The sequence below is a fragment of the Aspergillus pseudotamarii genome, assembly GCF_009193445.1.
Source record: "Aspergillus pseudotamarii strain CBS 117625 unplaced genomic scaffold BDV38scaffold_1, whole genome shotgun sequence".
NCBI lineage: Eukaryota > Fungi > Ascomycota > Eurotiomycetes > Eurotiales > Aspergillaceae > Aspergillus > Aspergillus pseudotamarii.
In genome coordinates, this window is record NW_022475015.1 from 866,432 (window position 1) to 880,495 (window position 14,064).

The 14,064-nt window shown below is 47.6% G+C and overlaps 6 protein-coding genes across 6 annotated transcripts; 4 read left to right on the plus strand and 2 right to left on the minus strand.

The window, feature by feature from the left end:
- Nucleotides 1–342: 342 nt before the first annotated feature.
- BDV38DRAFT_232087 (Zn(II)2Cys6 transcription factor) lies at nucleotides 343–2,593 on the plus strand. Its single transcript, XM_032053003.1, has 2 exons — nucleotides 343–1,880; nucleotides 1,939–2,593. Exons 1-2 carry the CDS (start codon nucleotides 490–492, stop codon nucleotides 1,940–1,942), a joined length of 1,395 nt encoding a protein of 464 aa, XP_031919880.1. The 5' UTR covers nucleotides 343–489; the 3' UTR covers nucleotides 1,943–2,593.
- Nucleotides 2,594–3,003: 410 nt separating this feature from the next.
- Nucleotides 3,004–4,263, minus strand: BDV38DRAFT_289658 (aldo/keto reductase family protein; the record flags this gene model as incomplete). The annotated part of the gene is made up of 4 exons (XM_032061304.1): nucleotides 3,004–3,424; nucleotides 3,512–4,028; nucleotides 4,096–4,134; nucleotides 4,218–4,263. 4 exons carry the CDS (start codon nucleotides 4,261–4,263, stop codon nucleotides 3,061–3,063), a joined length of 966 nt encoding a protein of 321 aa, XP_031919881.1. The 3' UTR covers nucleotides 3,004–3,060.
- A 548-nt stretch (nucleotides 4,264–4,811) lies between these two features.
- Nucleotides 4,812–5,366, plus strand: BDV38DRAFT_276889 (Glyoxalase/Bleomycin resistance protein/Dihydroxybiphenyl dioxygenase; the record flags this gene model as incomplete). The annotated part of the gene is made up of 2 exons (XM_032058355.1): nucleotides 4,812–4,820; nucleotides 4,875–5,366. 2 exons carry the CDS (start codon nucleotides 4,812–4,814, stop codon nucleotides 5,364–5,366), a joined length of 501 nt encoding a protein of 166 aa, XP_031919882.1.
- A 3,717-nt stretch (nucleotides 5,367–9,083) lies between these two features.
- On the minus strand, nucleotides 9,084–10,618 carry BDV38DRAFT_232092 (sterol desaturase family protein). Its single transcript, XM_032053004.1, has one exon. The coding sequence runs from the start codon at nucleotides 10,576–10,578 to the stop codon at nucleotides 9,532–9,534; it is 1,047 nt and encodes a 348-aa protein (XP_031919883.1). The 5' UTR covers nucleotides 10,579–10,618; the 3' UTR covers nucleotides 9,084–9,531.
- Nucleotides 10,619–10,984: 366 nt separating this feature from the next.
- Nucleotides 10,985–11,660, plus strand: BDV38DRAFT_232093 (uncharacterized protein). Its single transcript, XM_032053005.1, has 2 exons — nucleotides 10,985–11,140; nucleotides 11,216–11,660. Exons 1-2 carry the CDS (start codon nucleotides 11,134–11,136, stop codon nucleotides 11,437–11,439), a joined length of 231 nt encoding a protein of 76 aa, XP_031919884.1. The 5' UTR covers nucleotides 10,985–11,133; the 3' UTR covers nucleotides 11,440–11,660.
- BDV38DRAFT_266956 (uncharacterized protein) lies at nucleotides 11,506–13,767 on the plus strand (the record flags this gene model as incomplete). Its single annotated transcript, XM_032056503.1, has 3 exons — nucleotides 11,506–11,530; nucleotides 11,975–12,076; nucleotides 12,383–13,767. 3 exons carry the CDS (start codon nucleotides 11,506–11,508, stop codon nucleotides 13,765–13,767), a joined length of 1,512 nt encoding a protein of 503 aa, XP_031919885.1.
- Nucleotides 13,768–14,064: the final 297 nt, after the last annotated feature.

Here is a 14,064-nt window from a genome sequence, read left to right on the forward strand (position 1 = left end):
TATGATATCCCCCCCCCCCGGGGGGGGGGTTTGCGGGGAATAACCGGCAAATTCAACACTCCCCGCGCAAATCTTGTCCTATTTAGTATTTGACTAATTGATCATTGACCATGGCAAAGTTCGTTCTACTCAAGTCCCTCAATCCGATCTCCGGCGCTTGTTCTCATCACTGATCGATTCTCGTACCATATAACCTCCTGCAGATGTTCGGACCAATGAGTCTTGTGAAAGAAGCGAGAAGACCCATAATATCCATACTCGGAGGTTCTGATTCCGAGACCCCCAGACACGCTTTTTCGCAAAGGTGGATGCAGACAGGTCGTTCATTCCTCGGGGCGCGGGGAATTGCTGGGGTAAGTCTTGACTGCGCCACAATATAAATCTTCAGCCACACTGAAGCCTGACGTAATCGACCCTCCTCATTCAACTGCGAACAACTTTGGCGAGCTCGATATCGTCTCCAGTCCATTGATTCACGCTGAAATAGGCATGAACAGGGATGGAAGTGAGAGAAATATGGCCGGGATATCGCAATCACTATCTGATTCACCGAAGCAGTCACGCCAGCGACAGGCTGGCCGTATCCGCGCCTCGAAAGCCTGTCGTCGATGTAATGAAAAACGAGTCAAATGTGACGCGAGCGAGCGTGGAATGCCTTGTACCAGGTGTATTCAGAGAAATGAGCCTGATTGCAGGTTAATTCAGTCGCGTCGGGGCGTCTACACTCGTAAGCCACGCTCTCAGCTTGCTGAAACTGTCCAAACCCCCACAGGGCATAAACAGGCCACTGGGGATAACGGCGGACCGACTCCCGCAACAATATCAAATGAACCAGGCGATCATAGACCTGCATCGACTGTACAGGCAGCCACGGCTGAACCGACCAGTCCAGATTTGCCACCACGAGACAACACGCGCCAGCGGGTTTCTACACGACGAGAGCGCGGTTCAATCGGTGACTCTCATGGAATCGCTCAGCAGCAGGGTAATAGGAGTGCAGATTTTCCCCTTCCACAAGCTCAACCACCTTCGGCGGGGCCAGAAGTTGTCTCGGTTCTAGAACGTCCAAGCCACGACCCAACAGGAACTACCTCACCGGTGAGGAACGTATCGCCCGGTTATATGAATGATAATCTCTCCTCCCATCGAAATATGGGCTGGAATGCTGTTGTCAATCATCTTCTGGACGGCCAAAGAGGCGATCAAGATGTTCTAGACAAATGCTCTATCACCTACCTCGGGGAATCTTTCCCGCTCTCTACAATACTACAGGATCTCCAAGGAGAAAACGCAGGTAGACCACTACTCCACCACCCGGGTCCATCTTATCCGGCAAATGAACAGGCCACAGATTCAAGTGGCCGTTTCCATCCTTCAGGCATGCCCCCTGAGGAGATTGCCTTTCTAGAAGCCAAAGGGGCCTTTAGCACGCCTGGCAATGACACAATACAGGCCCTCGTGGATGTGTTTCTCGAAAGGATATTCCCTATCTACCCTATTATCAACCGCCAAGAGTTCGTTGCGCAACACAGATCAAAAAAAATGCCTTGGATCTTACTCCATGCTCTATGCTCAGTTGCTGTGCTTTTCTGTCCTCCTGAAGTTCTTTATCGGGCAGGATTCGGCAGCCGGCAACAGGCCCGTCTATCATTTTACTCCAAAGCTAAAGCACTTTTCGACATTGGCTTTGAAACAAACAAAATTGTGCTCCTTCAAGTCACTATATTGATGAGTTTCTGGGGCGGCGGTCCCAATGACAACTGGAATTTTTATTCCTGGATCGGCATGGGCGTTACTATCGCAGAAACCATTGGATGTCACAGGTCCATGGCTGGGACAAGCATCAAACCGCAAGATAGAAGCCTTCTGAAGCGGCTTTGGTGGGTCTTGGTCCTGAGAGATGCAACGTCCGCTGTGCTGATAGGGCGTCCTTTCAAGGTGAACCTCGATCATAGCGATGTAGATGCCCTTTCACCAGAAGACTTTGAAGACGACGCATTCTCGTCGGCGCACGCAACCAATCATAACACGCGTCGCTCTGTACTATACCACATCCATGTTATCAAACTGACCATCATTTTACGACGCATTATCACCGCTCGTTTTCAACCGCACGGAGAGCAATATGTGCCCCCAGGCTACTTGTGGCAGATGCTAGTGGACTGGCGCAACCAGCTTCCGCCTGAGTTGAACTGGTCTGGGGGCGTACTCGGGAACCTAAACATATTCGCGTCCACTTTATGCTCAATGTACAACCACCACGCCATTTTGACTTACCTTGATCGCCTTGAGGCAGAACCAACACAGAATCGTGCAACGGATGAATCCCCGGAAAAAAGCATGGTTGAGGCGGCAATGAACGAAGCCGCACAACATATTGCTTTAGTTGCCTGCTCTGTCGTTACAAGATCCGCAATACTGTTTGCTCCTCATGAGCTATTCCATGGAGTATTCATGGCCGCCGCTGTCTTCTATATGCAGACGAAAAGTGCAAACCGCATGGTTGCGCAGTTAGGTGTGTCTGGACTTACAAACTGTAAACTTGTATTTCACGCGAGTCGAGAGACGTGGGATCCCAGCCCATGGTTTATGCAGCTCTTAGACAAGGGTATCTTTGCTTCACATCCTACTCCCGTTGAAGAACATCGACCTATGAGTAGTAGTTCCGAAGCTGTTCAAGACCCTTCTGGGGCTGCTTACACCGATCCAAGAATGAACGCATTTCTTCCCTTCGGAAATGATATGTGGCAAGATCTCGCTGTCTTGGGCGGTCTCTTCGAGATGGAACCAAATGATCCATCGTGTATGGCCATGGACTCGGAATTTGGTGATCGGTCGGGCTCATCGTGGCTAGGTGTCCAACCATTTGTTGATAATTAATCTACTCAGTTTATCAGGAGGTTTCCGTTATTTTGAGGATGACGATGACGATGATGATGATGATGATGATGATGATGATGATGATGATGATGATGATTTTCAGATGATATCTACATATTCCATAAAGCATGCAACAAAGACACGTATGGTAAAGCTTTATCACCTTGGGAATCTTGGGCTTTATGTCAACCAGTTCCCCCGTTCATCCTCCCAACCGAAGTCAACCTCCGTCCACCCCTGTAAAGTACGTCTGTTATCTAGCTCGATCCACAATAAATGATGAATGTTGCAGATCCGATGTAGTTCGATCTGGGTATGCGCATCATTCATCTTGACCATGTCCTCATCGTCTAGACTAATAAGTTTGATGTTCTCGATAACACGCGTCTTGGAACTACTCTTGGGGATAACCGTCGTGCCTCGCTGTACAGCCCAAGACAACGAGACCGTACCCGTCGAGCAATCATGCTTTCGAGCAATGCTCGTGAAGATATCGCCCTCGAGAATATGTTCTTTGGCGGCTTTGCTATCACCTCCCAGTGTTCTACACGAGGCAGTATGTCAGCCAGTATTCTGTGCGCTGAGAAACCTCTTCTGTTGAGTCTTTCTTTGAATAAAATTAATGACTTACCCCCAGCCCATGACATGTATTCCCTTTGATTGGCAGTACGGGACCAACTTTAGACAAGGGTTAAGAGCATGAAGCTCGACCTGATTAACGGCCGGGACAATAGTGGCGTGCTCAAGCAATACGCCCAGGGTTTTCTGAGTGAAGTTACATACCCCAATTCCCTTGCATTTATCACCTACCAACTTTTCCATTTGCTTCCAAGTTTCCACGAAAGTCGGTGACTCGTGTATTCGCAGGGGCTCCCCTTTCGGAGTCATTGCCCATGGCCAGTGCATGAGAAAGACGTCAATGTAGTCCAGGGAAAGCTCTTTGAGAGATAATTCTAGCGCGGCGGCGACGTCGTGGTGGTAATTTCCCCAGAACTTCGTCACAATAGTGATTTCAGATCGCGGCACTCCACTATTTCTGACAGCTCGGCCTACGACTGATTCGATTCCGTAATAATTGGCCGTGTCAATTAGGCGGTAACCGTTCTTTAGAGCGAAGATGATAGACTCTTCGAGTGCTTTCTGGTCATCTGTGCCAAGGCGGCCTATGGTTTTATGATCAGCTAGGTAGTGGAGGAGAATTCAAGGGCTACTAACCTTGCCAACTACCAAGACCAACGGCGGGCATTTGTCTGCCTACTATTGTTAGTATGTAATTTTGCTGGGCCTTATGTTTTCCTATCATCGTGCTGTTGGAACAGGGTGATCTAGAAACTTACCATTGTTCAGTTTGAACGTCTGCGTGCACTTCCGTGCCTCGGACATGATATAAAGGACAATTGTAGTTCTTGAAGAAAATCACCAAGTTCAGAATATTGAATGGTGGTTGAGTGGCGACGCTACGCGTAGCAATTTGAAAGGGTTATTGACTTCAAGCCTAGTCTTTGCATATCTTTTTTTAAAAAACTTTCAAAATCGCCAAACGTACGCTATTTAAAAGGTGCAGAATCAAACGAGAGTCTGCGTCATAATACACGCGGGACTTGAGAAAGCCATAACCGTGACATTAGAGTACCAGGCTATTAGTCAGTGACTTCTCTGTCTATTGCCGGCCGTTCTTGTGTATACAATTGTAGATTCCCGGGACAGGCTATCTCGCATATAACCGGACTCCACTCGGTTCCGTCACAGATCAGCATGTTGTGGGACAGAGGGAGTATCGGGTTCCCCACGATTTTGAACTACATAAGGATTTAACAACTTGAATATTCCATGCCTGACACAGACGTTTTTCCAAAAGTAGAATACTATATCACCATCAGTTCCATCGTTGCGAATAATCGAGAAGTTGTTTGTTCAATCAGAATACAACCATGTCGACTGTACGTCCTCTCAACCCTAATTTCATCAGACTCGTCGCTAAAATCCAAATACAGACATTCGCCCGTCCAATCAATCACGTCGCAGTCTCCGTAAACGATATTGAGGCTGTGACAACATGGTATACTGAAGTAATGGGATTCCAGATCATCGGCGACCGCATTTTCCACATTAAGCGATGCGAGAGTCCTTCAGCAGCCATCTTCTCCATCTATGGAGAAGCCCTCCATGAAGTCAAACTGGCATACATGGAAACTGGTAATGGCGTTGGGTTTGAAGTATTCCAATTTATCGATCCTGATTTCAAGGCAAATCCCGTCAGCTTCGAATACAATCGTGGCGGTTTCTTTCATATCTGCGTGACAGACCCCAATCCAGATGCGCTAGCTGAAAAGGTAGTCCAAAACGGAGGAAAGAGGCAAGGTGCTAGAGCCCTAGTTGCTGGAGGGGCGGCGATCTGTGTATACGTTCAGGATCCGTGGGGCAACGTTGTTGAGATATTAGATACCAGTTTCGATCGGATGGCAACCATGGACGTGGCGCAGTGATATATCTAGGCCAAAATGTTATAGTGAGTACGCTGATGAATGAGGAATACATGGGTTATAACGGGTATATATGAGCAACCGAAGGCCAAGCAAATGAAATGTATAACGTTCAACGCTCTCTTTGTCCAGCTCTTTTGCTCAGCTCTTTTGTTCTTTGAGTAAAGTCCTCGAAACTCAGTCTTCGCATGACGATATCTAGTTTTTTTGCCATTCAAGCATCCAAATTATGACCAAGAGCTGCCAATGTTGAAGTGGCCTCCGTTGTTCACGAGAATCAGTTGATTCTAGTGCACACGTCATCTCACACGTACCGAGTTTGAGTTTCGCAATTGCTTCCGCTGGGCTTGGACCGCTCAAATTAGATGGCTCGGATTATATGACCCGAATAGGATCCTCGTCGAACCCAGAGCTGAGAGCATAACGGAACGATCGAATCGATGAACGTTTGGAGGCTGATGGAGTGATAGCCCAGATGTGTTCGAGTTACTAGCCCGATACCTTGATAAAGATTATCATTTGCCCTAAAGCCTGCATTCCTGGAATCTAGTACAGTAACGTAGTTCTCCTGCGAAGCTCTAAATACATGGCCTGGAGAATCATCAACAATGAGATTTTTGGGTTCTGGAAATGGATGAGCCGTACTGATTGCCTGCCTACATTGCGTCACCTCTCCCATTACCTACCCAGTCATACCATGTATGTTAGAAATCGAATAAGGTTTACATACTGCAACACACTTCACTTTGATTTCCAACCCTTAAATCAAAACGGGCTTTCCCCCCAAGGGCATGGCTGCCCATTCATTGTCTCTGGAATAGAGGATTTTTTGACGGGTGAGATAATTCATCATGTAACTAACTGGAAATATCACACTGCAGATGTCAAAGTTCTGCATACTGATGAATTGTATCCAGGAGTGCAACCCGAGGACACGCCAGGGCCGGGAAGGAGTGTACGAGTACAAAAAAGATGTTGGGGAAACAATTATGGCAGGACAACGAACAGAGTATTAGTATTTAGTATCTACTTGCTGTGGAGAGTGCAAAGGGTATCTCGATGCAGAAAATGGTCCAACTGAATTCAATCCCACTTTCCTTTGCCCAGAACCCCGTATGCTCCTGTCACCCAGGGACAATCCATCTCTGGTAAATGAGAAATGGGCTTTCAGTCTAGTAATGACCCATGCGCAATAAGTGGCCAGCAAGGCCACTTATTTCAGATTAGTCTGAAGCGATGTACAATTACAGCAAACAGGGACTTGATGTGGTACAAACATAGGGTGGGTTTAAGCACCGCTGGGTTGAAGTCCAGCCTCCGCATTCGGGATGCTGACAGTAGATATGGTCAGCACCCGAGTTAGGTCGTACATGATATCTTTGAATCTCTTACTAGACATAACCAAGAGGTGATCCATGTCTTGGTTCCCGATATGGTTGCAAAAATGTACCGGCCTCTGACACCCAATAGTCGGCGTCAAATTCTCCAAGACAATTCGTTCCACACCGTTTGGTCAGTAACGGATGGGCTTTAAACTGGTGAATGGGGAAGGAGGGGATACGAGCCACGCACATGCACTATCAATCTGAGAATGCTGAGTCGCACATAGTCCGCCTTACTGTACTAGTATGCGACAAAACATCAGGCCAAATTACTATCCAAGTGGCTGTCCAACTCCACCTTTGTTCCACCTAACGGCTTACAAACGGGCGCAGATCCAATCCTCGCGCCACCGATTTGAACAACCCCACAGCGTGAACGGACGAGCGACAGCAACATACCGACGTGAAAACTACCACCATCAACGAAGTTGATTATCAACCAACCTGCCTGCTCCAAAGGTCGTCCGGCAAATTCATACGGCATTCTCCAAGAAAGCCAATCATTTTATATGCCAGTATGCTGCCACAAGATAATCCGAGGGAATTCTCATCTTCTTCCGCACTCTTTCAGCACTGCAAGTCCGGACCGTGTAGGACTCCCCGTATCGACCATGGCGTCCCCGGATCATTTGAGCAGTGAGACCGCCCCCCTTTTCTCTCGCCTTGAGAAGCTCCTACAGCAACTGGGCCAGGCTCAGCAAGCCCCCAAAGGACCTGACTTTGCTCAGGAAACCGAACCACTTCCTGGGAAAGCATGGAGTGATCGAAGGCAGAAACAAGTCTCCGCAACTGAGGACGACGGTTTGTATGATTTAGATACCATGGACGATGCACCAACCGCCCCTGGAGACCACGCTTCTCACATTGGCGGGGAAGGACGGAACGTATTATGACATGAGTATGTGGTTCATTCAGATTCCGAAAGCTCTCGTGACCAGAGCCCGCTAACTCCCTACCAGGTTGCAAGAACGCCTTTCGTAAGTCTCTATTCGTCTCCCTACTCGCGAGCCATTCATGTCCCAACGAAACTGACCACATTGTCAGCATAATGGAAGCCAACTTTGGGGAGCAGCAGAAGTGGAATAGTCAGGTCAATGAACTCCTGGGTGATCTGAAAAAGTTTCTTGGGCGAGATGGAGTGACAGCAACAGGGCGCAAGCCTGTCCGGTCGCGACGGAGAGGCTCTCCCTAGCAGCTGAGATGGGAGTTTAATAGCGACATGATATAGTTCCGAGCAAAGCACACTGAATATGGACACAAAAAGTGATCTGATGACCAAACTCGAGTGAGCTGGTACACCACGCTAATCTTGAGATTTGAAGCTGATTGTTGGTCCAGAGAACTCGCTCAAAATCGTCTGCCTCGGGAATTATCAGGGTATATCAAACAACTGCATGATTGCATGAGGGTGAAGGAAAACCCACAGGTTTATCTTTTGCCTGGCAATCCTTATCACCGAAGGTCAACTAGTTTATTACTCCAAGGCTGCACCCCTCTAGACTTTCTACTAGGCCTCATGGCATGGATGGGCCTTCCACGTTGTTGTCTTGCGCAGGAGCAAGTAGATCAATTGGATCGACCCCCGGCCCCAGACCTCGCAAAGTCTCTGCATAACATTGTCAGGGGTAGACCCATCGAAAATGCAAACCTTTCAACATTTGTGATGGGTGTGCTGGCAAGGCAGGCCTCAATCCTTCCTGCCCCTGCAGTTGCGGATATCATCGCGATGCAGAGACTCTTAGCGATTTGTCTCGAGGTTGGGCCGTGGACGCCCAGAGCGAGCGAAGAGCTTGTCGGATACGTGAAGCTCAGATTTCGATGGCTCAGCCATGAGCAAGCCCTAATGTCAGAGAGGCCGTCTAACAGGTTACTTATTTAATATTAACATTTAGTTAGTTATTAATTATTAAAAATCTAAGAATATTTTAATTATTATCATTATTTAAAACAGTTTTATTTTCTATTATTAATTATTGTTAGTTAGTTTTACTTTTTTACTATATAGAATAGTTATATATTATTATATAACTATTATAATCAGTTTAAAACTGTACAAAGATTATTCTATTTTACTATTTATTATTAATTTAAACTAAGTTTTATTAATACTAAATAATTCTAAACTCTATTTATTATAATAAACTATATATTACCTAGAAAAGTCTTTTCGTGTAACCAGGTTAAACTGACTCCTGCGGCACCCATGTACACTTCCAATCTGCGCTTGATGTACGCCCATAAGGCTAGAGCTGTATATATTTGCTATAGCTGAAGCTTCTCTTTTACTGAGGACAATAACATTAAGTTCGAATGATAGTTATAAACATTAACGTTTTGCAACAAGGTGATCATACCCTGCGGGTCTGTTTTTGTAGTGTGGCTAGGTCTCCCTACGTAAATCTCAACTGTGTGTGCACTAAGAAACTCCTATCCTTGTCTCACGGTGTAGGCTATTTTGTGTTTGGATTTCCCACATAAAGGGGATGGGGTTTCGCAAAGGAGATACATCCTATTTCATTTCCGGGACGCCTCATATTGATTGATCATAACACTTGCTTGCCGAAGGGCTTTTGCTTCCTATAGTCTGCAAGTCATTTTATTCTTGATTCTAGACTAGTTCTGTACACAGGTGGACCATACGTCAGCCGTCCGTCAAGGCCATATATCAAGCCTCTAAGGCTGACCGCTAATCCTTTTGGCCAACAGCACGGTTTGAAGCAGTGCAGGAACAATCCCAGGGACTAATAGTAGTTTGCGACACAGTGTAGCCCAAGGGAAAGATAGAGTTAGAAAATGCTCATTGCGACCGTGTTCTTGTAGTCGATGTTAGCATCTATTCCCTCAATCCGGTCGCGGCAGGTACCAAATACACGGTCCCAAACTCGTGTCTGTTTCCCATAATTGTGACTCTTCCTCCAACCGTTTCGATGATGAAGATCATGATCTTCAATAACCAATTCCGCGTCAAAGATGCGCATGAGCCAGGTCAATGGATTTGGTGGTGATGCGTGAAGACGAAGACCGCTGTGTCCGGCTAGTTCTGCGAATAGAACATACAGCTGACACACATGCCACTCATAGAACCCCATTGGGAACCCCACAATTTTCATTGTAAAATAGGTCATCAGGGGGATGCCTGCAATGTCAAAGAACTCTTGTTCTGAATCTGCGTATATTGTGAGGAGCGGGTTTGGATGCTTGGTGAGGTGATGCGTCCGGTGATACTTCCAGAGTCCGTTTACATCGTGCATGACGCGATGGTACCAGTAAAACCAAAAATCAAGAACAATACCATATAGGCTAACTTCGATGGGGAGCCATCGCCAGCTTATGGACGCTGGGGCATTAGTGGCAGTGTACGTGAGATACACCATCATCATTGGGCGAAGAACGCTTGCCAGCATGACCGATGTCAGTACCTTGGAAACTCCCACGTCGGGGACACCATCCCGCTCATGTTTGTCACCATCTAAAAACCCATAGGTATGGCCCATCTCGCGAAGGTTTCGAAGTTCTCGGCTTGTGAAAATCCTGGTGGTGTAGTAGTAGAAGGCGAAGGCAATGATAGGACCGAAATTTTGGCCGGTAAGGTACACATAGAGTTGGTGAAGGATCAGTGGTATAGAAGCGTGAAAGATAATCCAGCGGTGGAGAGACCAGTCTGAGACATAGGGTACCTTCTCCTGCTTTGAATGAACTGGAACCTCCCGATCGAGATCAACGTGGTAAAGGTTCGCATGTTCAAAGAGTTTGTGTGACAGTGTCCACTGGCTTTTGTCCCATCGGCGCCAGGTTGACTTCATCGAGTCTTTCGGGTTTTGATATTGTTCCATCCTTGGCCCAGGTATATTCGTTGCGGAAAGCCCAGATCGGTGAAGGGTTGCATGCGTAGAAGTGTTTATGCTGACTTGAATCTACTTTAATATTAACAAAAAGCCGAGGGCCATGTGTATCCTCATTCACGTGTAGGCTGCTAGTGGCCGGCTTCCAACATTGGCGCAGATCAGTGGTCGCAACCCTTGCCTATGAAGGCATAACGTGCGGCAAGTTTAAATTCCCAGGGTGTTCATTCGCCGTCCCGCTTCGCTAAACATCCTCTACGGACCAAAGGTTGCTCCGAGATATCTTCATGCCTAGATCTGGTGGAAATAACCCTTGAAATCATACATGATGGCAACTTTGTTGCTATTTGCGAACAGGAATAGATTTCATCATTCTCTCATGCCTACGGTCATTTATGGCACTTGCTATAGTACCTTCTTCAACCATTTTGTGGGAGTATCCGTCAAGAGGTTTTCATTTTGTCAAGGAGGCCAGGTAGACTGGAATATGGCACCGCGCAAAGCAGACCGGGATATGATAGAGCACACTTCTTAGCACCGAAACAAATGAACAGTATTAGAAGCATTCACCTTTTTTTTTTAACGGGGGAATATATGGCGCTATAGGGAGCTGACTTCGTAGAGTTAGTTGATCTTGCTCTTGGCATCCCCAATTGTGCTCGACCAGCAACCGATCCTGCCATTCATTACAGATCTACGTCTTCTGCAGATATACCGATGACACACGCTGCGACGCGAGACAGCGTCCAAAAAATTTCGCATACTATGTTTAGGAATTGGGGCTGCAGAACAGACGAACGATTTTTTATGTCTTGTTGTTCGAGGGATCTGTCGTTACTCTGGCACCCATAACCCTAAGGTCTCCTTTTGTGCAGGGTTGATCACAGAGACCAATGGAATTAAATCCACTTTGCCATGATGTCTCATCAAGCTAGGACACCATGTCAGTACTTCCTGCTCTGAGGATAGTGACCTAGTTGTAAATGTTTGTAGAGAAGGAAAAGCATGTATCTGCTTGTGGTCGGGTGTCCGTGGTGACTAGAGATTACCGAGGACCACTGGCCGGTCCGCTGCCCGAGGAATTGACAGGAATGCCATTGGCAGCGTATCTCAGCCTAGAAAAAGTCATTTTGGAAGTTAGACCATATAGACAGTGGTCCTCACGACATAGGATGGACGGGCGGGGGAGAGGCTCGGGTGCTACAGGATAGGTGGATTCATTATAAGGCTGTCTGATAATACTATGGATTTAGAAGTAGTACTGAAAAAGCCGATATTGGAAATAAGCACGTCTTCTCTAATACACTTGGCGGGATGCTTTCTCGCTCTTGGCTCTTCCCGACCTATCGGCAAGTCATACCCTAAAGAATACGAGGAGTCGCGGCAGTCGTACGATTCCCCACCGTAGGGTTTCATGCATTCAGCTTGATCGTGTCAGCCTACCAAACCCTTGTCTTTTGGACGTTAACTGCAATCTCTTCACCTGCAGGTGAATCCGGGCCAATAGGAACAGCAATGGATACAAGTGGCGTATGTCAGACTCAGCTGAAATTTCGAGGTTTGCTCTATTCATTTGACATAGAGAAACCCCGCCAACTGAACAGTGGGATGTGGACCTGGTATATATCTACGTGAAAATCTCGAGTTGTCATTTCGAAATTATTTCAAGTGCTTATGCCGTGCAATGAAGATGTCCATTTTCGTGATCAAAATGGTCCCAACAGTCCTGTTGCTGTCTTGCCTATCGAGAGCATGGGGTAACCCTCGTATGCTCTGTCATCTTCAAGTACTCTAGGCGTAACTAACAAGGGGATAGTATTCAATCGTGCCACCATAGCCAGCGGCTCCCAAGTCTCATCATCAGAATCGCTCACCTCCCCACGTCCTTCGGGCGAACCAACTTGCTACACCAGTAGTCAGTGGCTCGTCATCTCCGGTACAAGCCTATTCTGGCCAACCTCAACCGACTACCTGTATGGGCCAACCGACAACCCTGACGTCGACTGCGCAGCGCAATGGATACAATATGATGGCCGCTCAAACGAACTCGAGTCCCTAGGCCCTACGGCCACATCGACTCTAACAGAACTAATCCCGACGAGCACAGGCGCCTGCACAACTAGCAGCCATCTAGAAAGATACTATGACACCCACACGGGGCCTGTCACCACGCTCTGCGACGGGCACGCACGCGCCCTGGGTCCCCGCGAAAGTGTGACGAATTATTACCCCGGTACAGGACCATGCAGCACATTCTACGTCCCAACGACCATAACTACAACTCTCTATCACCTACCATCAGCATCCCCAACTTGCGAGCTGCACCTTGAAGGTTGCAAGGCCGTCTGGGAAACCTACAAAAGCCGCTCATCAGCCTATGAATCAAGCATCTCTGTTTCCATCCCGGGCGACACAAACAGTCCGCTCGGCCCTAACCACTGCCCTATGACAGCAAGCGAGAGGCCAGAGCAGTGCGGAAGCTGTCACTTTCTTCCCGATACCGCAACACTTTTTTACTGGCCCGTTACAACCGCCAGTGGCGATCTCTGCGCTCAAAACGGAACCACAATTCCCGCGACCCCGACTGGTAACGGTCCCAATACAGCACTGCTAGGTGATCAAACCCTTGTCTCACCCAGTGCCTATATCTTCTTCACATCAATCTACGCCTGGGGCAACAGTCGTCGCGGCGGGCAGTGTGGAGCATACCATGAAAACAAGATGATCTCTGTGCATCCTACATCTATCACTTCACGAAGAGGACACAGAAATGCGCGGTATCCTATACGTGGAACAGCGTATCCATTTAACTTTGCAGAGTTCTTGCCCCAGACAGTAGGGAACTATACCCAGCCTCTAATCCCGTGGCCGCAATATTGGGGTGGGTCACAGTGTGGTGTGTATGATTCTGCCTGTACATTAGTCCGGGATGATTATCTACCTTTCATTGATATGCCCAGTGAGGTGACGCAGATTGATGCCAAGTGGGAGAGCTGTGATCGGAGTTGGTATATCCCAGCCGTGACTCTGGTGCCGATAGTGGATGGGACTGTTAGCTTTCCGAATCCAACGCCTACTGGTGGTCAAGACGCAGAGGAAGTACAGGGAGTAGAAGAAGCAGTGCCACAGGGTTCGGTGGGGGTACCGACGCCAACGCCGACGGAAAGCCTGGGATGGTGAGTGGCTTGGGACATCGGCTTTCAGCGAGTTGAAGGATCCGCGGATCATTAACAGCAATACACATTTTGTATACTGTTCGCTTTGCATAACGAAAGAACAAACTCTGGTGATAAGTACGTGATGCGTAGGAGCTATTTACTACGATAACATAATTTATCTAGATAGTGCCCCGACATACCAGGGCACAAGGAGCGGCATATTTGAAACATTCGAGCCTAGTAGTAAAGCCTAGACCCACTATGCTGATAACACACGTATGCTGTGAAGGGCTAAGGCTCTCGTACTTATCCAAGACGC

Coding starts and splice junctions, on each gene's coding strand:
- BDV38DRAFT_232092 (XM_032053004.1), bottom strand. CDS start 10,578: ATGGAACAATATCAAAACCCGAAAGACTCGATGAAGTCAACCTGGCGC.
- BDV38DRAFT_232087 (XM_032053003.1), top strand. CDS start 490: ATGAACAGGGATGGAAGTGAGAGAAATATGGCCGGGATATCGCAATCA.